The sequence below is a fragment of the Lithobates pipiens genome, unplaced genomic scaffold, assembly GCF_037356315.1.
Source record: "Lithobates pipiens isolate NorthernLeopardFrog02 unplaced genomic scaffold, aLitPip1_a1.2 Scaffold_16, whole genome shotgun sequence".
NCBI lineage: Eukaryota > Metazoa > Chordata > Amphibia > Anura > Ranidae > Lithobates > Lithobates pipiens.
In genome coordinates, this window is record NW_027507748.1 from 589,316,975 (window position 1) to 589,340,538 (window position 23,564).

Below are 23,564 nucleotides of genomic sequence, written 5' to 3' on the forward strand. Positions count from 1 at the left end.
CAAGTCTTTAATTTCTCAACAAGTTGCTGGTTGTGCTTTCCTGTGGCAGAGGATTGCACAGCGGTTTCATCTGAATTAACAAGTCTGTGGCAGAGACTTTGTTTGAGCATCTCATCAGCCGCTAGATCAGTGAGAGAGGCCTATCCGGTGACTGCTAGATCCAGCCTGTGGAAGTTGTTTGTCCTCTGGATCAAGAAAATACCTCTAACCCACAATTACAAGGTACCTGAACTCCCCTTAACCCTCTATCCCTCTATTGCACAACTTCATGTTTCTTGCAAAATAAATCTTTGGAAAAAGGATTAAGTGTCGGAGCTAACATTCTTTACCCCATTCTACAAAGGGACCCCTAAGACAGACACAGCAAGAAGACGAGATAACGGTAAGCCCAACAAAAAAAAAAACAACAGCTCCTTCGCGGGTCAGTGCTACACCAATATTACCAAATAAAATCATAACACTTTTTAAGGTTGCCGATCCTTGGAGGCACCAAGTATCAAAATTTTCCTTGTATCTGTGTAATCACGGTCCCTGCTGCACTGCACCGGCTAAGGAACGAACCACAATTTGCAGATACCACCATTGTAACTACCAGTTTATCCACCATAACTGGAATTCCACTGGGGACTCCATACCTTAGATGGGTCCCTAATAATCTAATAACAAAAGGTTTTTAAAATGCACAACCATACGTAAACCATAAAAAAAACAAAAAAAACACCAAAATGAATAACAAGCATAAGACAAACCAATCCAATGTAGGGCAGGCGGGAACATTTCTCCTCCTCGTGTCTTGCCCCAGATGTCCGATCCCGCTTGCTTAACCACAACCTGACCCTTGCAGTCCCTCCCTCATGCAAGGCTGACCAATGCCCTGCAGCCCAAGTTAAAGACCAAACTGTTCACCCTATTTTGTCTGACTACCCTGTGTCCCTCCTCATGCTAGCCCTGCACTAATAATTTTTTATTTTTTTTGCTTCTGGCTATACTCACTACTCCCATATACACATGCTCCCCATGTAGACACTGCTCCCCCTACACACACCGCTCCTGGGGAAAATAATTATTTGATCCCCTGCAGATTTGGTAAGTTTGCCCACTTACAAATAAATAAAGGGTCTATAGATTTTATTATATGTGTATTTTAAATGATAGAGACAGAATGTCAACAACGAAAAAAAACACACGATACAAATGTTATAAATTGAGTTGCAGTTTAGTGAGAAACAATAAGTATTTGATTCTCAAGCAAAACACGATTTAGTACTTGGTGGAGAAATCCTTGTTGGCAAGCACAGAGGAAAGATGTTGCTTGTAGATGGTTAACAAGTTTGCACACATCTCAGGAGGGATTTTGGTCAATTTTTCTTTACAGATCTTCTCTAAATCCTTAAGGTTTTAACTGTCACTTGGCAACTCGAAGTTTCAGCTCCCTCCATAGATTTTCTATAGAATAAAGGTCTGGAGACTGGCTAGGCTTCTTCTTGAGCCGTTCCTTTGTTGCCTTGGCGGTGTGTTTTGGGTCATTGTCATGCTGGAAGACCCATCCACGACTCACCTTCAGTGTTCTGGCTGAGGGAAGAAGGTTCTCATTCAAGATTTCCCAATACATGGCCCTGTCCATTGGCCCCTTAATGCGGCAAAGTCAGCCTGTACCATTAGCAAAGAATCAGCCCCAAAGCATAATGTTTCCACCTCTGTGCTTGACTGTAGGGATGGTGTTCTTAGGGTCTCACTCAGCATTTTTCTTTCTCCAAATACGGCGAGTCAAGTTAATGCCAAATACTCAATTTTGGTCTCATCTGATCATAGCACTTTCTCTTAATACTTCTCTGAATCATTTAGATGTTCATTGGCAAACTTCTGGCAGGCCTGTATATGTGTCTTCTTGAGAAGGGGGACATTGTGGGTGCTGCAGGATTTCAATCTATGGTGGCGTATTGTGTTACCAATGGCTTGGTGACTGTGGTCCCAACTGCCTTGAGATCATTCTCATCCCTTGTAGTTCTGAGCTGATCCTTCACCTTTCTCATGATCATCCTTACCCCATGAGGCAAAATCTTGCATGGAGCTCCAGACCGAGGGCGATGGTTAGTTTGTATTTTTCCCATTTGCGAATAATTGCTCCAACAGTTGACTCCTTCTCACCAATCTTCTTGCTAAAGGTCCTGTAGCCCATTCCAAACCTTGCGCAGGTCCACAATCTTGTCCCTGACATCCTTTGACAGCTCTTTGGTCGTTGCCCATTTTGGCATTGGTGAATGGAAGAAAAAGATTCTGTGGACAGGTATCTTTTATACACATAACAAGTTGTCGTTAGGAGCTCCTTTAAAACTGACAGGACTAATCTGTGTACCACATGAGGACATACTGTAACCAGTCTGTGGGAGTCAGAATTGTTGGTTGGTAAGGGATCAAATACTTATTTTAATTAACTGAACTGCAACTCAATTTATAACATTTGTACCATATGTTTTTTCTGGATTTTTGGTTGATACTCTTTCTGTCTCTATGCCCTTGTACACACGGTAGGAAATTCCGACGTAAAATGTCCGATCGGACCATGTTGTCGGATAATCCGACCGTGTGGGCTCCATCTGACTTTTTCCGTCGGAATGTCCGACCAACAAAGTTTGAAAGCTGGATATAAAATTTTCCGACAACATGATCCGATCGGACTTTGTCGGATCGTTTGTAGAGAATTCCGATCGGACAAAGTGCCACGCATGCTCAGATCAAATTACGAGACCAAAAGCTATTGGCTACTAGCCTGAATGGAGTCCCGTCGTAACGAACGAACGTCATCAAGTTCTGAACGATTGGATTTTCCGACAACTTTGTCCTACCATGTGTATGCAACACCAGTTTTGGACAAAATCCGTTGGAAAAAATCAGACGGATCTTGTTGTCGGAATGTCCGACCGTGTGTACAAGGGCTATCATTTAAAATACAACAGTGATAAAAATTATAGACACTTCATGACGGGGGGCGCCATGACGTAGGACGCAGGATCTGAGGGAGGAACCAGTATGAGGCTGGCCGGAGCGAGAGGACGGCGTGTCATGTGGAATACAGCTGGAGAGTGAGAGGCTCCAGCTGGACGAAACAGCTCTTCCACTCGCCGCCGCTCCGGAGACCGCCCGCCCGTCGGATGCCACATGAGAGACGGATATGATAGTGGTATCGGTGTGTGCTCCCTTCCCCTCCGTTGCCCCCCCCCCCCTCTCACCGGCCGGATTCCATCAGCATCCAGTGCTGTACAGGGCTGCACAAGAGTTGCGACCATAACACTTGTATATGAGTGAGAGGACTGATGCAGGAAGACGGACCAAGGATTAGATCCAAGAAACAACGTGGAACAGATAAGAAATTATGAGTCTGTGATCTGTGATATTGCTGTTTGATTGTTTTGAATTGGATTAGGTGGTTAGTGCTGGGTTTTGCTGGGCCAGGTGGTGTACTAGCATACCAAAATCAGGAGGAGTAATATTGTACAAGGCAAGAGCCTGGGCTTTATGGAAAACTGTTATAGTAATATTACTCCACCTGATGCTTAGATTGGAATCCCAGTCTCGGTTAGGCAATACAGCACTGGGTTATATTAGATTATGTTGCGCAACCAGCTCTCCGGAATCTGAAAGAGCAAGACGTGCTGATAAGGGGCGCTATATAATTATATTTCATCAGGTGGCTTGGACATGAGGCTCTGAAATATGGAGGCCAGGTGGTACTGCTGGTTTGTGTCGCTCTCTTCTCATTTTCTTAATCCTACTGGGTGCTGATAAAGGGTTAAAATTACTAAGCACATTTATATAAACAGTACCTGGGAGGCCATTACCCTCTTTGTGTTTTTTCAAAGACTCCCCTAATCCTGAAAATATGTGCTATAGTTAAAGGCTCCATCTGAGAAGAAGGTCTAATATTGAGACGGTGAACTATATAAATTTAGGCGAAAGAAACAGGATTATACCCGGGAACCCATTTACTGTGAGATAACCCAAACCAAACCAAACCAACTCTGGGGCTCTTTTAAGAATACCCCTGACGTCCTATAAACTCAAAGATTTAATTGACCATTATTATACTGGTAGGGGGTAAATATCATAATATCTACATGGCATAAACGCCCCAGAGTGTGAGATTTATTCTCCCCTAGGGATTCCACGGGAAAGGTGCAAACTAAATAAATAAGGATACCATAAAAATAAAAAAAAAGTGGCCGGGTGGGGAAAAAATAAAAGTAATATACCCTAACTGCGCTTAAAAAAAAAAAAAAAAAATACAAAAGGATCAATAAAGGAGAATCTCAATAGGAATACACATATTCTACTCTGCCGCACCAGGGATAACGCTAAGATAACGACGGGCGAATCAGCCTTGTGGGGTGGAGAGAGTGCGAGGAAGAAGGAAGAGGAATGCAAAATGAGTAAATCCTCCAAACAAAATGGACGGGGGGGGCCTTAAAACCCCAAAAAATGCAACAGACAGCACAATTAAACAATATTTGACCCAAGGGGGAAGCCCAAGAGGAGAAGGGGCGGAAGGAGTACCTCCGAAACCAGAGAAGAAGAAGGGACAAGATAAAAAACATGGAAAAACCAGGGATCACTCCAGGGAGGATCTTACAACCGAAAGCGAAATGGAGCTGAGCAGAGATGGAGAGCACCGGGGAGTAGACTTGCCTATAACACAGCAAGTTCTGAGAGAAATGCTCTCAAATCTCGAAGTCGCAATAAAATCAGAAATCGCTTTACTGCGAGGGGATCTGGGACACCTGTTAAACAGAGTGGAAGAAGTGGAGTCTAATATGGAAAGGCAAGCCCAGGAATTAGAGCGCGTGAAAGATCATATTAAATCAACAAATCAGAACCAGAGGAAAATCCTGTATCAACTGGAGGATCAAGAAAATAGAAATCGCAGACAAAATTTAAGAATACGTTCAGTACCTGAAAAAAAACAAGAAGACCTGAAGGAAATCATCAAAAATATATTCAATCCACTCCTGGGCAGAGGAGAGGATGGATTCCCAAAGATTGAACGGGTCCACCGTATAGGTAGAATAAGGAACGAAGGAACCAATAAGCCATGAGACCTTATTGTCAGATTTAGATTCTGTGAAGATAAAGATGAGATATGGTCAAAACTAAAGGGGAGAGATGTTTTGAAATATGCAGGGGCAGAACTGCAAGTTTTCCCAGATCTAGCGTCAGAGACATTAACCAGAAAGCGGCTCCTGAAACCCTTGTTAGACCAGATGAAAACGCAGAATATACGTTACAGTTGGGGATTCCCGGCTTGTCTCGTAGGATCTAAAGATGGCAGGACAGCTAGGTTGCGATTCCCAGAAGAGCTGTTGGAATTCTGTGAGAGATTGGGGATTCAGGCCCCGGCTTTGCCGGGATAGATGGATGGGGATCTAGGGTTTTTGGGGGAGGGGGGGGGTTCCTGGGAGGGAGGGAGTTATGTGAAGTTACATCATGGTACTTGTGTGGATGCGGGGGGCTGGTCCTTCCCCCCCTCCTCTTCTTAGTATTATCTTGGGGGAGAGGAGGGGGAGGCCGAATACTGTCCTTTACCTTAGAACCTATAAGACTTATTGATGGTCGGGATTACCGGACCACTCAGTGAGTCAAGGGCCAGATCTAGGCCGGGAGGGGGAGGGAGGAGGGGAAGAATGGGAGGGCGAGGGGAGAAGGGTAGGTCGGGGAGGGGGAGGGGAAGGGGGGGAGGGGGGAAGGGGAGGGGGGAGGGGGGAAGGGGAGGGGGGGAGGGGGAAGGGGGGAGGGAAAATCTATGCTAGAGAGGTTATTGCCCGGTGTAGAAGCAAGAAGGAGATTTTCCATAGTTATCCAAGAGATCCAAAATGCAAGCCATAAATTTTATGACATATAATGTCAAAGGCTTAAACACGCCTAGTAAGAGGCATAAGATACTGAAGGAACTTAGGCATTATAAAGCGGAGGTAATTTTTTTACAGGAAACTCATTTTTCTCATAAGGCAAATATTAAGTTATATTCAAAAGAGTTCCCAGTGTGGTACTATGGAGATGCGATAACAAGTAGAGGAAGGGGAGTGGCTATAGGATTCTCAAAGAAGATACAGTTTAACTTAGAGGAAAGATTAGTAGATCCGGAGGGAAGGTACCTAGCCCTAAGAGGTAAACTGAGAGAAATGGAATGTACTCTGATCAATATTTATGCCCCTAATCGCGACCCTACAAAATACTTAGGGGGTCTTCTGGGGAAATTAACAGATTTTGGGAGAGGACCAGCGATTCTAATGGGGGATTTGAATTTTTGCGTCGATCCGGGATTGGATAGTACATCCGGGACACAGGGGACTAGTAAGGTGCAATTAAAAAGAATAAAACAAGAATTACATACTTGCCAACTAGTAGACGTTTGGAGAGTACAGCATCCAAACGAGAAAGATTTCACGTTCTATTCCCCGGTGCACAGGATGTACTCCCTGATCGATTATATTTATGTTGATCATAGAATCTTGGAAATGGTTGAAGAGACCTCGATAGAGGTTGCTACACTCTCTGACCATGCCCCTGTTAGGATGAAGCTGCGACTAAGGGGTGGGGAATGTAAGACCTTCACTTGGAGGCTAAATGAAGGATTAATTCAGGATGTAGAGGGGGAAGAGAGGATCAATAAAGAATTAGAACAATATTTCACGATCAATAACACCGAGAATATATCAAGTCAGAATCTATGGGAGGCCCACAAAGCCTATATTAGGGGGATCCTGATATCATTGGGAGCTAGAAAAAAAAAGAGAGATCGGAAAAAATCAAAACTTTGATAGAGGAAATATTTAGAATAGAACAGCAACATAAAAAGCACCCGAACCAGGATAAGGTAATCTTCCAAAAATTATTAATCAAGCGGGATGAATTAAAAACCCTGATGGAACAGGAAACTCAAAAAACGTTTAACCAAATAGCTAGGGATAGGTACTATGGAGACAACAAACCTACTAAATATCTAGCAAGAAGATTACAAAAGAAAAAGTCCAGAAATTACATAGAAAAAATTCAGACAAGTAAAGGGGATATGGTCTACGGAACAAGTGAGATTGCGGAAATATTTAAGAGTTATTATGAGAAATTATACGCAGTAGATCAGCCCATAGGGCTAAAGGCAGAAAAAAAGGACCTAAAAGTGGGGGAGTATTTGGAAAAAGCCCAATTAACAAAAATCACTGAAATAGAAATGGAATTACTAGAGAGACCCATTTCAGAGGAAGAATTACAAAAGGTACTTGTGGATTCAGCCTCTGGTAAAAGTCCGGGCCCAGATGGGTTTACTGTATACTATTTTAATAAATTTAAGAAAATATTAATACCTCATCTATGCAATTATTTAAATGGACTTGGGATAGAATATGAAATGAGTGAGGAAGCAAGGTCCGCATCCATAACGGTTATACGGAAGGATGGGAAGGATGAGACTTTGTGCTCTAATTATAGGCCCATATCTTTACTGAACGCCGATGCAAAGCTGTTTGCTAAAGTTCTGGCTAGTAGAATGAGGGCCCTGATGAACACATTAGTACATCCCGACCAAGTGGGCTTTATATCCGGAAGGGAGGGAAGGGACAATGGAGTGAGAACATTGCTCCTTCTGTCCCAAGAGGGTGAGAGAGGGAGCCCGAGTCTACTCCTGTCGATTGATGCCCAGAAGGCCTTCGACAGGGTAGACTGGGGATTTATGTTCCGAACCCTGGAGGCAATGGGAGTGGGACCCAAAATGGTTCAAAGGATTAGGACACTCTACTATCACCCAACCTCAAGGATTAAGATCAATGGTATGCTATCCCCACCCTTCGAGATGAAAAACGGCACAAGGCAGGGGTGTCCTCTATCACCCCTGCTGTTTGTGCTGTCCTTAGAACCTCTGCTTGCCTCGATTCGCAAGGATCCACAGATCAAGGGAATTATAATAGGACAAGAAGAACATAAATTGGCCGCTTTTGCCGATGATGTGTTATTCTATATTAGGGAGCCAAGCAATACGATGCCCAAGTTGACAGAAGCAATAGCACAGTATGGCCAACTTTCGAACTTTAAAATTAACCAAGTTAAATCTGAGATACTCAATATCAATACGGGCAAATTGGAAAAGAGCTGGCTTCAAAAAAAATTTGGGTTTCCTTGGCGGAAGGAATTAAATTACCTGGGAATAAAACTTACAACCTCAGTAGAGAAATTGTTTAAATTTAATTTTATCCCATTGCTAGATGAAATCAAGAAAGAAAGTAATAGATTGGTAAATAGACCACTGACCTGGATGGGACGTATTAATACACTTAAGATGTTCATTGTACCAAAGATTTTATATAAATTCCAGATGATCCCCATAGAGATACCGAAGTACTATTTTACGAAGATTAAGACACTGTTAGGGGGATTCATATGGAATAAAAAAAAAACTAGAGTCTCCTCCACTACCCTGAAACGAAGCAAAAGTCAAGGGGGATTAGCTGTACCTGATATACAAAAGTATTATAACGCTATCGTGTTGTCGAGATTAATAGAGTGGGTAAGGGAAAATAATAAGGAAAAAGATGGGTAAATCTAGAAAATGTTTTGAGTAAAACACAGTTGAATAAGATAGTATGGAATCCGCCTAAACACAGGACACTTGATGCAGGCACAAATATTTTGACACGTAATACACTTAGGATTTGGGATAGGGTATATAAGCAATTGAATAGTCAATATAATTCTCCACTTATAGAGTTAAAAGAAAATTAATACTTCCCTCCAGGGCTAAAAATTAATAGTGGGAATTGGTTGAAAAAAGAGAAGGCACAGGTTCGGGACCTTATAAAAGGAGGAAAGATTTTGTCACTACATGAGTTAAAACACAAAGGGGATTTAGGAAGAATAGATGAGTGGCGGTACCTCCAGTTGGCCCACTTTGTGAGAAGCCTACCACAACCACTAAAAACGGAAGAGGAGTGGTCACCCCTGGAGAAGCTTTGTTTAGCAGATAATTCCAAGGGGATAATCTCTAAGTTGTATAGGCTTCTAACCGAGAAAGGGGAGCTGGAGAGCCCGCCTTATATACAGAAGTGGGAAATGGAAGTGGGTACACAATGTGATAAAAGCACCCAGGGGAAAGTTTTTAAACTCATACATAGATCAGCAGCCGATAGCAGAACAGCAGAAATGAATTACAAATGTATTTCTAGATGGTACGCTACCCCAGACAAAATTCACAAATTTCAACCAAGTAAGTCAAGGGATTGTTGGAGAGGATGTGGGGAATTGGGAACAACGACCCACCTGTGGTGGAATTGTCCTAAAATAAATAAATACTGGAAAAGGATCCTACATTATATAAAAGAAATTACAAATATTACAATTTCAGAGGACCCATGGGTAGTATTATTTCATGGTACTGGAGAGGAAATGAAAAAGTATCAGGAATCATTGGTCCCGCATCTTCTAAATGCAGCCAAAAGATTGATACCAAAAAATTGGCAAAAAGAGGAAAGTCCAGCAATATGGGAATGGATTGATACAGTGGAAGAGACTTACCGTATGACTAGGCGAAGGGAAAGCCATGATGATAAGGGAATGTTAGTAGTAGATATATGGCAAGAGTGGAAAAAATTAAAAAAATCATGGAGCTACGCCGAGCATATAAGAATATGAGAAGGTTTAAACCTCAACGCATAGTTAGGTAGAGGGGGGGATGGAGGGGTGGCGGGGGGGGGGGGGCGCAAGGGAGATGAGAGAGGGAGAAATTTGTAGGGGTTGATTTGATATTTTTTCTTTTTCCGTGTATTCTATTCCCTGCATTATACTTGCCTTTAAAAAAAAAAAAAGAGAGAGGAATTTTTTGGGATATAAACTAGAAAAATTAATGCTACAATGATGTGAAGATGAGGACAACGTAAATGAACGTTAAACTGATTGGACCTCACGAAAATTCGCTGAAGTGGCAATTAAAAAAAAAAAAGAAAAAAGAAAAATTATAGACACTTAATTTCTTTGTAAGTGGGCAAACTTACAAAATCTGCAGAGGATTAAATAAATATTTTCCCCACTGTATACACATTTGTCCCATATAGACTCTGCATGATGCGTCCGTGGCATCACAAGGGGGTGAGGTCTCAGGGTGATGTCACTGCATGGCCATGCCCCAAAGGTATATATGAATTTCCAGACACCCGCTCAAAGAAAGGTGGCAGCCAGCATCGGACGAGGAGCGTTTTTTTTTTTCAGCAGGATGGACGGCGGAGGAAGAAGACTTCAGTGAAGGAACCGGAGAAAGAAGACATAGGTGGAGGAAGTAGAGAAAAAAGATATTGGTGGATGAAGCAGAGAAAGAAGACATCAGTGGAGGAAGCGGAGAAAGAAGATTTCGGCGGAGGAAGCTGAGAAAGAAGATATTGAATCGTTGATAGGAAGGGGTGATCAGTGCGGCGGGTGGCCGATTACTAGAACTGATTCTCCTATCTGGTTCTCCCTGCATCAGGTGAAAAGATGGCTTCCCTGCCTCTCCCTCCTGCCAGTTTCAGTTGCTGAAGGGAAAGCCACACAGGGGATCAGTTCCAGTAACTGCCCTCCTGGACGCACTGATCACCCCCTCCTGCCCACAATCCTATTGCCTCTGATGCTCAGGCCCCCTTGCTGAACTGATGTGGCCTGGGACCCTATCCAGCTGTACCTCCTTATCAGTGGCCTTGGTTATAGCATATGGCATAACCAATCACAAGGGATCATTGATTGTGCTCTTTCCTGGAGTTAAAAGAAAATGATAATTTATTTGCACGGTGTCCAATAATACATTTTGCAGCACTCATAATTGACAACCACAGTATTATCGGTTATTAGTCATACACAGCTAGGTAAAACCAGGTGATGTAACTATTCCGAGCATTGGTTACAATTTTAAGGTGTGACTTTCTGCATACACAACCACTGTGTTGTTTATGTTGTTTATGAATTGGTGAATATGTGTTCTATATTTAATACACATTCCCTTCGTAGTAATAAATGTCTCTGATCATTCACACAATACCTGATATACAGCACAGAGCTCCCTTTTTGTACACTACATCATTGTCATCTGAATCAACTTACACCAGAGTGCATGGCTGCAAGCCAAACCTAACATACTCAGAGACACATTCCCATGTAAAACTAGACTGTGATCAATGATCAACTCTTACTATTACCATGATTTTGGCCTCCTGTTATGGCACATGTCACATATTACACAGTTCTTCACATTGCTCATCCTATGTTGCAGAGATGCCCTTGCCAACATTACCAATATCCTTCAATGTATCTCTTGTTCTTTAAGACCACTATGAGGAAGGAAGCACAAACTATACAGCCTTGTGTACTTTTTATCCTTCTGTTTACACATCCATGACTGCTCAACCATAAAGGGAAGCTGGATCCTTAACAGATTTGGATAGTGAACTGCATAACTCTTGAATCTCATGAACTCAATCTGCCACTTAATTAGCCAAATATTAAGTAAGACACTGCTGCAGGGACAATATAAATCACAGGGCCCCAAAGCAACATTTTGACCCCCCACACCTATGCTGCTCAGCTCCATTCTTTCCAGTGAAATCTCTACCTCATCTGTCATTTTCCACCCCTAATAACAACAGCCTATACTACATACTCATTTAAACCTCTTACGTAGACCCATTTCACACTGGGGCACGTTTCAGGTGTTTTAGCGCCTGCAAATTACCTGAAAAGCACTTCTCAAGTCACCCCAGTGTGAAAGCCCGAGTGCTTTCCCACAGGGGCGGTGCTCTTGCAGGACGGGAAAAAAGTCCTGCAAGTAGCATCTTTGGGGTGGTGCAGAAGCGGTGTATACATCACTCCCAAAACGCCACACCCATTTAAATTAATGCAAAGCAGGTGCTATTAATCCTTTCCTCGGTCGTTAATGGGGGTTAAAAGTGCCCCGCTAGCACCCAAAAAGCGTAGCTATAACAGCGGTAAAGCTAAAACTAGCGATGTTTTACCGCTAATACCCGCACCGCCCCAGTGTGACAGTACCCTTACGGGTGTTCTGTGGCCGCCTAAGCACCCCTTATTTTTATTAAGCCAGTAGACTGCACCCCAGTAAAGGTCTTATGTACATTGGTGGCCAGTGTAACTTCCCTTATTAAATTAAGGATCAGCACAGTATCCCTTCACATTGGTGGCCAGAAGAAACATACCCTTTACATATTGGAGATCGTCAGTAGGAATATTGTCCCGATGGTATGAAAAATGACCTGAATCTGCAAATCTGGAAACCAGGGAAGAGGAGTTAAAACAAATATAGCCAGGAAAATCAATTGGCCCACAAATAAGTGTGTTGTTTGAAAAGCCCAAACTTCATAAAGGTTGCAAATGCCCTCCCAGCTCCCATAGAAACAGTCTGGGGCTACATGGTTCTGCTCTTGGTGCTTTAGCCTGGTACAGTATTTTCTCCAGAGAAGGTATTTCAACCTTTCATTTGCATTTTACTTATTTGCACCACCATGGTTGTTAATATAGCTTTATATTAAAGTGGAACCTCACTCCTGGTAATTACCTTTCCCCCTTTCATTCCTCCCCTCTCCGTAATGTCAATGATGTGTCTCTGCTCCTGCAGCCTCCTAGAATATCCCCATTCACATATTCCAATTAGCCGCAGGAGTCATCTTTAAGACATTGGACACCATTGAGGGCTGGCTGCCTGAACTCAGTGGAGGCAGTCGGGCACCCAGTGATGTCAGAAAAGAATGACCCAGGCTGTTGCACCTGAGCAGCAGGTCATCACTGGATGTGTTGGGCAGGTGAGTATGTGAATCAAGGACAAGCTTTGATAACAGGTAAGGTGGGGAAAAACAAGGGGGTGGAAGTGAGTGAAGTTCATCTTAAACTTTGAATATCGGTCCTCTTGCAGCAGGGCTGGACAGATCTGAGCAGCCAGGTAGCCAATGCCCACTACAAATTACAGCTGGTGTCTAACTTTTGAGGTTTTCTCTAGTTGTTCATTTAGCTGACTCCTATAAAAAAAATCTACAGGCTCTTGGATTGGCAGTGATAATACACTGTATACAATGATCTACTATTAAAAAAATAAAAATGATATGATAAAATAACTAATGCCAAGTTTTTTCATTTTATACAATCCATGAATACAGTTTAAAGTGGTTGTAAAGGCAGAACGTTTTTTTTTTTACCTCAATGCATTTCCTGCATTAAGGTAAAAAATGTCCCAGTAGTTGTATCCCCTTTCACCGCCCTTATACTTATCTGAGTCCTATCTCGACCTAACTCTGTGCCCGAATGCTGCTTTCTCTTCCTCTTCTCACAGGACTCAGTGACAGCAACGGGAGCCAATGGCTTCTCCTGATATCAATCAAATCCTGTGGGAGTGAGGGGTATGCACCCCAGTTCAGAAGTGAGACCGCATGTACCACCCCCCCCCCCCTCCCCATAGGAAGAGAAGGAGCCCGGTGTGCTATCAGGGATCTACAAAAGACAAGGTTCGGTGCAATAGTATTTCATAGAGAAGGTAAGTATACTATGGGGGAGACTTACTAAAACTGAAGATCTCAGAATGTGGTACAGCTCCTGTGCATGGTAGACAATCAGCTTCTAACTTTATCTTGTATAGTTGAGCTTTGACTTAAAGGGATTGTAAAGCATACATAAAATAACATACATGTCATACTTACCTCCACTGTTTAATTCGCTTTGCACAGTGGCCCCGGTCCTCCTCTTCTGGGGTCCCTCAGCGGAGCTCCTGGCTCCTCCCCGCATTGAATATCCATGTCAGAGAAGCGCTCTCCTTGGTGGACACCCACGCGGGCGTGCTCCCAAGTCCTGCATCTGTGTCCATTCACAGAATGCAGGACTCGGCCCCGCCCCCCAGCACTGCATCATTGGATTTGATTGACAGCATCAGGAGCCAATGGCTGCACTACTATCAATCTATCCAATCAGGACACAAGACACCAGCTAGAGCTGGTATGCTCGTTCCCAACTGAAGAATGACAGTGTTCAGGAAATTAAACAGGGGCACTGGGGGGCTGCGGCATGAGAGAAGGTTTTTCACCTTAATGCACAGAATGTATTATGGTGAAAAACCATGAGGGTTTACAGCCCCTTTAAGCCTGGAAGCTGATTTTGTATGCTCCGGTTTTAGTAAATCCCCCCCCCCCTATTTGTTATTTTAGAAAAAAAAAAAAAAGATAGCCTTCACAAACACTTTAACCTCCCTGGCGGGTATCCAGAGTCTGGCTCCACTGGGATTTCAGTACCATAAGCGGTAACCCCGAGCCAGACTCGGGATCGCATCGCTGAATACAGGGAGAAGTTACTTACCTTGTCCCCTGGATCCAGCGATGTCCTCCGCGCTGTGTGAGCGAGCCGTCCTCCGCTCGATTCACACAGTGCCCGAGTGCCGCCGAGCTCCGTTCCCAGCGACGTTACGGCGCACGGGTGCGGAGAGCGGTGCCAAATTCAAAAAAGTTAAAACACACAAAACACACACAGTACTGTAATCTTACAGATTACAGTACTGTATAAAAAAATTACACACCCTCTTTGTCCCTAGTGGTCTGTCCAGGGCCCTGCATGCACTTTTATATTATAAATACAGTTTTTTCTGCCTGGAATTTGGAGATTGTCCATAGCAACCAAAAACTGTCCCTTTATGTCAAAAGTGATTTTAGACCAACTAGAAAACAGCGATAATAAATTATAATCACTTGCAGAATTGAGGGATAGCGATTTGTGGGGAAATTCGTCATCAAACACTAAATCTAATGACAGTGACAATTCTGCAAATGAGCAAATTTCTGTGTTTTTGGATTTGATTACATTATTGAATAATTTTTATTATTATTTATTATCATTATTTATTATATTATAAATTTTATCATACCCGGGATGTCTGCTAGACTCTGGTTTGGACAGATTTAAGAGAGTTATTCCTAAGAATTGCAGTCCTACAATATAAAACGCCAAATTTCCGTGCAAAATAATTGTACCGCTTTCAGCACCTAAAATCAGAACTAATCATACCGCCAGGGAGGTTAAGCCTAAAGGTTATGTAGACAGAAATTGAAGTTAAGATAGCTAGACTTTCACCAGAGAGGGTGTCCTCTAATAGACAGCCAGGTATTGTGAAGGTAGACCACTATCTTAAAAGTATACCTCAGCTTGTTTGTCTTGACCCCCCCGCTGTCACATTTGGCACCTTTTGGGGGGTAGTGGGTACCTGGTTTTGACAGGTACCCGCTCCCACTTCTGGCTGACTTCATTGCGGCAAAGTCGGCTGGAACTTCAGGCCCCCTTCCTCCTTTCCCCACAGCCGGGCCATTCACAAAGCATAGCGTGCTTCGCCTATGTGCAGTAGGAAACCAGCTGTGAAGCCACAAGGCTTCACAGTCGGTTTCCCTCAGGAGAGATGGCGGCGGCAGCACTAGGGTTGCCATCTCATCCCTTTAAAACCGAACACATATTAATTACACAGGTTCTGTGGCTGATTACTGTGGTATTGAAATTCACTTAGTACCTTACATGCATTAAATTAGCTCCAGAACCTTTGTAATTAATGTCTTAAAGGTTTTAAAGGGATGAGGTGGCAACCCTAGGCAGCACCCGAGAACTAACTGAAAAATCGACTCGGGTGAAGACACTGCTGGATTTATGGACAGGTAAAGTGTCCTAATACTAAAAGTCAACAGTTACAATATTTGTAGCTGCTGACTTTTATTTGTTTTCTGAAGGAGCCTGGAGCTCAGCTTTAAAGAGGAAGTAAACCCTGATGGGTTTACTTCCTCTTTGATTCCCTGCAAAGGTAAAGCATAATGGACTACTATGCATCGCATAGTAGTCCATTATGTGTCACTTACCTGACACAGGAGCCAGCGAAGTCACCGCTGTCCCCTGTAGTTCCGAGCATCCATCTTCTTGGTGGGTCTACGTGGGTCTCGCTGCTCCGGCGCTGTGATTCGCCGGAGCAGTGATGATGTCACTCCCGCGCATGCGCACGGGAGCCGACACTCGCGGTATATCGTCGCGATCTGCGGCTTACCCAGTGCGCCTGCGCGCCGCTGTCTATGGCGCATGCGCCGTAGACAGCGGTGGCTGTCTTCAGGTAAATATCTCCTAAACCGTATAGGTTAAGGAGATAATTCTAGGACCTACAGGTAAGCCTTAATCTAGGCTTACCTGTAGGTCAAAGTGGTTTGTAAGGGTTTACAACCACTTTAATGTAATGTCAAAATAGACAAAACATGCTTCCATAGCAGGTGCAGAGCCAGGCAGCTGACCCATGCTCACTTTTACAATGTCAAGCAGAAAAATTAGACATAGATATGGTGTAGGAGAAATAAGTGAGGTGCCACCAACATCTGGGAACGATTTCTGTTCCTACGTGGACCCCAAATATTGCACCTGTACGCAGAAGGGAGATTATTGCTGTAGAAAAGAGGAAGGTACATCACAGGAATGGAGAAAGGCTGACACGGGAACACGGGAACCACACAAGTGGCCTGACATGGTATCTCTACTGTGCAAACCCTTGGCTACTGCTATGGATCAGTCAAAGGACTGTGACATGTAGGGAATGTCGTATGACACATCATGCCTATCTGGATGTCATAGAGGCTTCTCTGTAGTAAACTCGTGACTCAGAAGACTCAACATTCCCATTGATTATGTGTGACTGGTTTTAAAACAAAATAGACTACTTGAGTAGATCAGTGTTTTTTCTAAGCTGTAATAAAAAAATGACATATGGAATCTGATTGGCTGTTATGAAAACCTCTTTTTTTTTTTTTTTTTTTAAACAGCATTGACATCATTCCAATCTACAATGCAAAACAACTAGTAACTCCTTATCACGATACTACATTATTGGCTGATTTATGAAAACTGGAGCACAAAAAATCTGTGTTGGCCAAAGGAACCCTTTATATATCTAATTTTCGACTTCAATGTAGAGGGTGAAAGATTAAACCAACCTACCTGCTAAGCGTAACGGTTTTCTTCCCCCCAGTTTTTATTATTTTAATATTATACAGGATTAATATAGCACCAACAGTTTGCGCAACGCTTTGCAACATTAGGGCAGACAGTACAGTTACAATACAATTCAATACAGGAGGAAACAGAGGGCCCTGCTCATTAGAGCTTACAATCTAGAATAATTCAGGCTCTTGTCCTAGAGATACATACTTATTAGAACCCTCCAGCTGATACAAGTTATTCTTAAACTCAGAATTACTATAAGGTACTGTGCTGTCATTCACAGATCCTTCCTTCACTTTGCACACTGAGCATTCCATTGGAACCTGCAGAAGTAGGAGGACCACCATCGCTCTACAGGATCCCTCCTGGACAACACATTGATGTATTTTTGACTACACACCTTCACGCAGCTTTCCACGTTCCTCAACACTGTTACACACTCACACAGGTCACACAATCTTAGATTACACCACATCCTTGCAATGTGTATATAAAGAACAGCAGCCCCCATCTCCATACCGTGGCACAGTTGAAACTCCTGCTCAGCCCTCTCAGCACATCCTGAAAAGTCCTCCTAGGCTTCATGGTTACTTGAGAAGCCCTGAGTTGCAGCTTCCCAGGCTGCACGCTGTATTAGCTGTGTGTAACCAGGCTGGGGGGCTGCGCAGGGAGTGGTGGCTGATCAGGGCGGACAGAGGATGTGATGTTGGGGGGGGGGGGAGGACATGATGGGGGGAACTAGCCTTTCCTGAAAGACAAAGCTCACATTTCCTCCCCACCTTATATTAAGCGTACAACTTAACCTCTGCACTGCCGCTCCTTGCAGTGACAAGGCAGGGGTTAATCTGTCACGATTTGTGACCAGAGTGGAGGCTTGAAAGCATTCTATCAAAAATATAGTCACAGGACATCACGTTATTATTCTATACAAAACACTAACTAAAACTTGATCATTTTAGGAACTGCAAAGAGGAACAATGAAACGTAAAAGTACATTAGCCTAAAGCAATTAGATTTTACAGGAGTGATCATTGAATGATGTACTCCAGTTAGCTATGAGTAACTGCACTGTGCACGCTACTCTTCTTATTTATAGCTGGCCATAAGCAGATCAAAATTTGGCCAATTCCTGCTGAACTGTCTGAAATCAATTCCATTGGTGGCCCCAGCTTGACACAAGTTCATTTTTTTAAGCAACTTTTGTCAAATGATCTGGGGAAAAAATTCTTCTATCCAATCAGATGCAGTCACTGTTCAGGTATTCTTAACAGCTGTGTGCCAGCTGCCAGAATACAATAGCCGGTGTTGCAGATTAGTCCATCCACACTGTTAAGCAAGGAGAGATTTTTCTCATTCAGCTTGCAAGGCTGAACGGCCATTTTAAGACTGAGGGTTTTGTTCCTATACAAATGTAGCGCCGGCTCCTGAAGAGCACGCGCTATGTGTTTTTGAAATTTAATGTTACCCATAAACCGCAGTTTGGTTTGGGTTTGATTACTCTAAATTTTGACCTCAGCATCAGTCTGACTGGACTGCCAGGTGTTCTGCCAAGCCATAGGTGGCGCTGTCACTTGAGGCAAGCATGGAAACACAGTCTAGTTGGGTGCATTAAGGTTACTTTCTCTTGGAACCAGCCCAGTGGGAGTGTCACTCTTGCTGTGCCTGCTGGGAGAGGGTACTTAAGGTACGGACGTCACCTGTTTCGGGGGTTCCGGTCCAGAAGTATGTTCTGACTGCATGGTCCTGGTCCTCCTGACCAGTCCCCAGGACTTCCATGGCTTGGGGTGGGATCCACCCGACTTTACGTCTCAGGGCTGGCTAGCCTGAGGCGAGGAAACTGAGGGAGGGATTCAGAGGTGGTCCGATGCCGTCTCGGTTTCCGGAGAAGGCCACACAAGGGTTGGCTTCTCAACAAGAGCCTGGAAAAGCTGAAGGACCTAAGTGAATCCAATCTCGTTTTCAAGTTTCCCTCACGTGTTCTATAGCAAAGTCTGTGGCAAAGTCTGTGGCAGAGACTTATTCCTGACTCGAGTACCCTGTTGGCTGCTAGGCCTGGTGAGAGAAGGTCTATCCAATTAGGGTGAGGATCCAGTTGTGAATGGCTATTCTCTGGATTTATTCAAAGTGAGAGACTGTTTCATATGGAATTTAACATTAAGTGTACCTGGACTTTTCACCTAAACCCTCTGATCCTATGTTGAGAGACTGTGCTGTTAACTATTTTTTCGCAAATAAAAATCCCTTTGAGTGGATCTGGCATCAGTCTCTGCAGTTTTTGGGCCATCTACCTCGGGAAACCCCTAGACGCATACGAGGTTAAGAAGGTAACGGTAAGCCCAATAAATTCAGCCGCTCCTTCGGGGGTCAGTGCTACACAAAGTATTATGATTGCTTTAATACAACACAAACTCCTGATAAGACTGATTGGTTAAAACTGTAGAAAAGTGTGTCCAGGTTGCCAACAGTAACCCTTCCGATTCCAGTTGTAATTTTCAAGGGCAAGTTAGAAGGTGAACATTTTTATTTGATTGACTGATGTGAAAAAGAAATCCTACTTTGTGTTGGTTTTGTTTTCAATCACATTTAAGTCCTTGTAAAAGCAAAAGGAAAGTAATGCATTATTGCCTTAGGCCCCTTTTACAGGGGCCAGATCTATTTTTGCTCAGCAGGAAATCTATCAGCTGAGAGGAGTGGGCTGATGACAGGTCTGTGCCCGCTCCACTTATGCAGAGTGGACATGGACACAGCCCGCTCTGCTCTTTGGGCAGCTGGATGTAAACAGACTGGCTGTCTGTTTACACCCGTCTGCCCTCTAATCTGATCCGGCCAGTCAGAAGGCAATGGATCCCTTTCTGTTTTTTTTTTCCCTTCCGATCAAATCGGACTTGGAGGTAGCTGGGTGTAAACGGACACAAGTCTGTTTACATCTGGTGCTCCATAGAGGAAAAAGTAGCGTCTGATTGGTTCAGGCTGAAAAACGGACAGTTGGCTCGTACTGATCTCTTGTGTGAAAGGCTCCTTAATCTGTTTGTTACAAAGTATTCCGATTTCAGGTTTTCTTTTTTCAGACAATACCCTTTGTAATCTGCTTTTACAGTCTCTTCACATTCAACCTCAGATTTATAAATTATGCCATCTGATGACCTACCCAAAAATCCAATCAATTTGCATCCAGTTTGGACGACCCTTAGCCCCAGTTCACACTGTCGCGGCTTTATCGCATCACAAGTCGCGCCCCATTAACCGTAATGGAACTGTTCTAATCGGTGTGACTCAAGTCGCTCTGATCTAGAAAAAAGTTTCTGCATTACTTTGTGGGGACTTTAACACGACATTCATTGACTTCTATTAAAGCAGTCGTATGCAAGCCAGGATGAAGTCGCGCTGGGATGTCGGCTTCAAAGTCACGTGACTCTGAAGCTGCACAAGTACGAACCTGTACTAAAGCCTAGTACTGTATACACTATACATTTTTTTTTTTCAATCAACAAGGTGGGCTGAATGGAAAAAAAACTGAAGAGCTCTGGAGATTGCTATACTAATAATTTGATTTTAGTACAGCGAACTTCCTGCAGAACAATTGTGTTCTGACAGGGGGACGCCCCGAGGGATGACCCCTGCCCCCCACCAGAACACACAGGTCACTGCTCTCAGCCATACGCCCATATCCATCAAGTTCAGCCAATAGAAAAATAAATAATTTATTAAAAATCTGAATTTACAGAAACGTAAAATTGCAGTTGATCCCAAAAAAGGTGGGAAAAAATATTCAGACTCATGCAAACTACTTATTATCTGCTTAGATATCATTCCCAGGGTAAACAACCCAATCACACATATTTGGCGATATATCTGTTTATCCATATCTCTTAAGCTGGCCATACACTGTAAGATTTCTCTCATTTGGCCCCACAGGCTGAAAACTCACTCGATTCACCCATTCTCAATAAACAGGGTAGATGGACGAATCTCTCCTGAGGCTGTCAGAATACTCGAACCAGGACTGCATCTGATTGTATGCCGTTGCTGTTTGGCCAACGATTTTCCATCAGGATCCTTTGATTTTCAGATGGAAGGATGTAGGGTGTAAAGATGCCAACAGCGCCAACCATTGCTCGAATTTCATCCAGTTCACCCGGAGCCAAACAAAACTCAATTCAGGGATCAGGCCATTCATGATAAAGTTTAAGCTCAGATAGTTTTTTTCTCTGTATTACTAGCTTGGGAGATGCTAACGTTTTTGATACATTAGGCCCAAAAAAAAAAAAAAAAATCTGTTCATGGCCAGCACACAGCTGATAAACTGTTCCTTCAGATAATGATCATCATTGTACATGAATGCCATGCTTTACTGAGCTCTGTATAAAAATAGAAAAAAAAAAATCTAAAGCTTCTTATATCTCTGCCATTTATCATACAATTTAGTGCCAATTAGAGGCACTTTACATGTTTATGTGTTTAAAGTAGTCATGCAGGGACATAATCGTTGAAAAAATAAACCATGAATCGACTTCTCTGTGAACAATCTTGTCCTCCTCATGGAAGCTACATTCTGTAGAAACAACTGTCCTCTGATATAAACAACTCAATTGTAAAGGTCAATGGACTAGAGGCCCTATTTATTTCTGGAGGTATTTGTGCCGTCCATAGCAATCAGTCACATTCCAGATGTCATATAATCTAGAGCAGTCTAGGCCTTCAGCGCTACAAGCTAAGAGGTTGCTTTGAGCAACAATCCATTCTTCTTATCCCCAAAAATTATATAGACGAGTCTCGCTAAGTACATTAAAACCAACCTACTATTACAATTTACTAACCAGGTTAACTAACGAGTTGTAATGATTGACAGAATGATTGAAGGTGGTCATTTGTGGGATACTTATCTAAAGCCAAACCTTTGTATTTTGTGGTTTTGGCTAGAATGGGGAAGGGTTAAAACCCCTGTCTGGTTTTTATTTCTGTCTCTGTTATCACTGAGGAGGTTCACTCTTTCCATCCTATTGACCATTGTCATCGAGTCTAGAACTAAGGTAAAATTCACTGTGAACCTAATAAAAGTTTTGGGTTCACTCCAGATTGTACAGCCATGTCTGGTAGATTCCAATCCAAGCAGGTTGGGTGAGAAGTCTGTCCAAACTATTTACAATGTATGAGAGCAAGAGGAAGGAACAATGAGCTGCGCACCAAGAAATCCCATACATCAAAGAGGTAATAGCAGCCTCAGTCTCTCTCAGCCCCGGCCACACCCCCTGACGTGTTTCACCCTGCTCAGGGGCTTATTCATGGAGGTCCATGACTAAGAATTGTTGGCAAGGCAAAAGTGTGTTGGGAGGGGTGGCCAGGACGGAGATAGACTGAGGCTGCTATTACCTGTATGGGATGTATGGAATTGCTTGATGTGCAGCTGGTGGTTCATTACTCTTGTTCTCATATATGGTCTAATTCATTGTCACTGGAACAGGAATAGAGGGGAAATTTTCCAGTTGGGATACTTGTTTTAGTGAGAACTGTGTAGGAGAATTTCCCTCTTGGCTGCAATTCTTACCTAGGCAAGAATGAGAAACTCTCTGCTCTGAATGTTCCTGGGAGAAGCACGTCACATATACCAGGATGCTACAGGATTTTTACCGTGGCCGGAGGAGGACAGTGCGTCATCAGGGGGCCTCAGAAAAAGCAAGCAGCTCCTGATGCTGTCAGAATAATAATGGCAGTGTGAGACCCAACATGTGACATAACTGCAGCAGAACACAGCAGGACAATGCTGACTTCGCTGGCCAAGTGAGTCTGAATACTCCATAACACCAAAGAAAAAGGTAAGAGGCAAAAAAAATGACATGGCAGGGGAAGCGAAATTCCCTTTTAAATTCCTATTTAGTCACTTACATGAGTTAAAACCTTAAAGAAACCTTGTTCACAAACAAAAAAAAAGAAAAAGAAAAATCAACCCAACAGTACCTGTAAATGAAGGCAGGAAATACGCACCCTTCAAAGCTGCCGGGGCTAATGAACGTCTCTCTCAAGCTAAGAAAAATTTGACTAAAACCAACATTTTCCGTTCACTTTCGAAAATCTCAGTCTCTGTGTTCTACCACAGCTCTCACTGGTTTCTCCCTCTGACCCTCACCCATCATAGGATGGAGTAGTGATGTGTAATTCCTAGTACATACCACTAGTTTTTCACATACCACCCAGCGGGTCCAAAAAAAAAAAAACTGACAGTGCCTGATGGAGCCGATGTACTAACAATCCAATGTTAGTACAGCGATTTCCCCTGATGTTCTGTTGTCTGATGTCAGGGGGACAGCCTCCTTGGCAGAAAACTCCAGTCAGCACTCTCAGCCAGGTTTTCCAGCATGCTCGTCTGACAGAAGCGGGCCAAATGTCTGTTTTCTGTCAGACCGGCTGCCATACACACTAGCCAAATGTCCGATTTTTTTTACTGAATCAGCTCATGTCGTCCGACATTCGGCTTGTGTGCACTAGGTTTTAAAGGAGTTTTAAAGTCAGAAGGTTTTTTTTATCTTAATGCATACAATGCATTAAGATAGAAAGCCTTC

At 43.2% G+C, this 23,564-nt stretch overlaps 1 protein-coding gene across 4 annotated transcripts in view; it reads right to left on the reverse strand.

Moving 5' to 3' along the window:
- TNS2 (tensin 2) overlaps positions 1-23,564 on the reverse strand; it is a 275,183-nt gene that overhangs the window by 149,561 nt on the left and 102,058 nt on the right. The window contains exon 1 of one of the 4 annotated variants that reach the window (XM_077483896.1): positions 17,527-17,660. The exons of the other annotated variants lie outside the window; for them this stretch is intronic. Within the exon in view, the coding sequence (XP_077340022.1) occupies positions 17,527-17,592 (66 nt within the window). The 5' untranslated portion in view covers positions 17,593-17,660. Of the gene's footprint in view, positions 1-17,526; positions 17,661-23,564 lie in introns of those variants that run through there. 4 annotated transcript variants of the gene reach the window in all.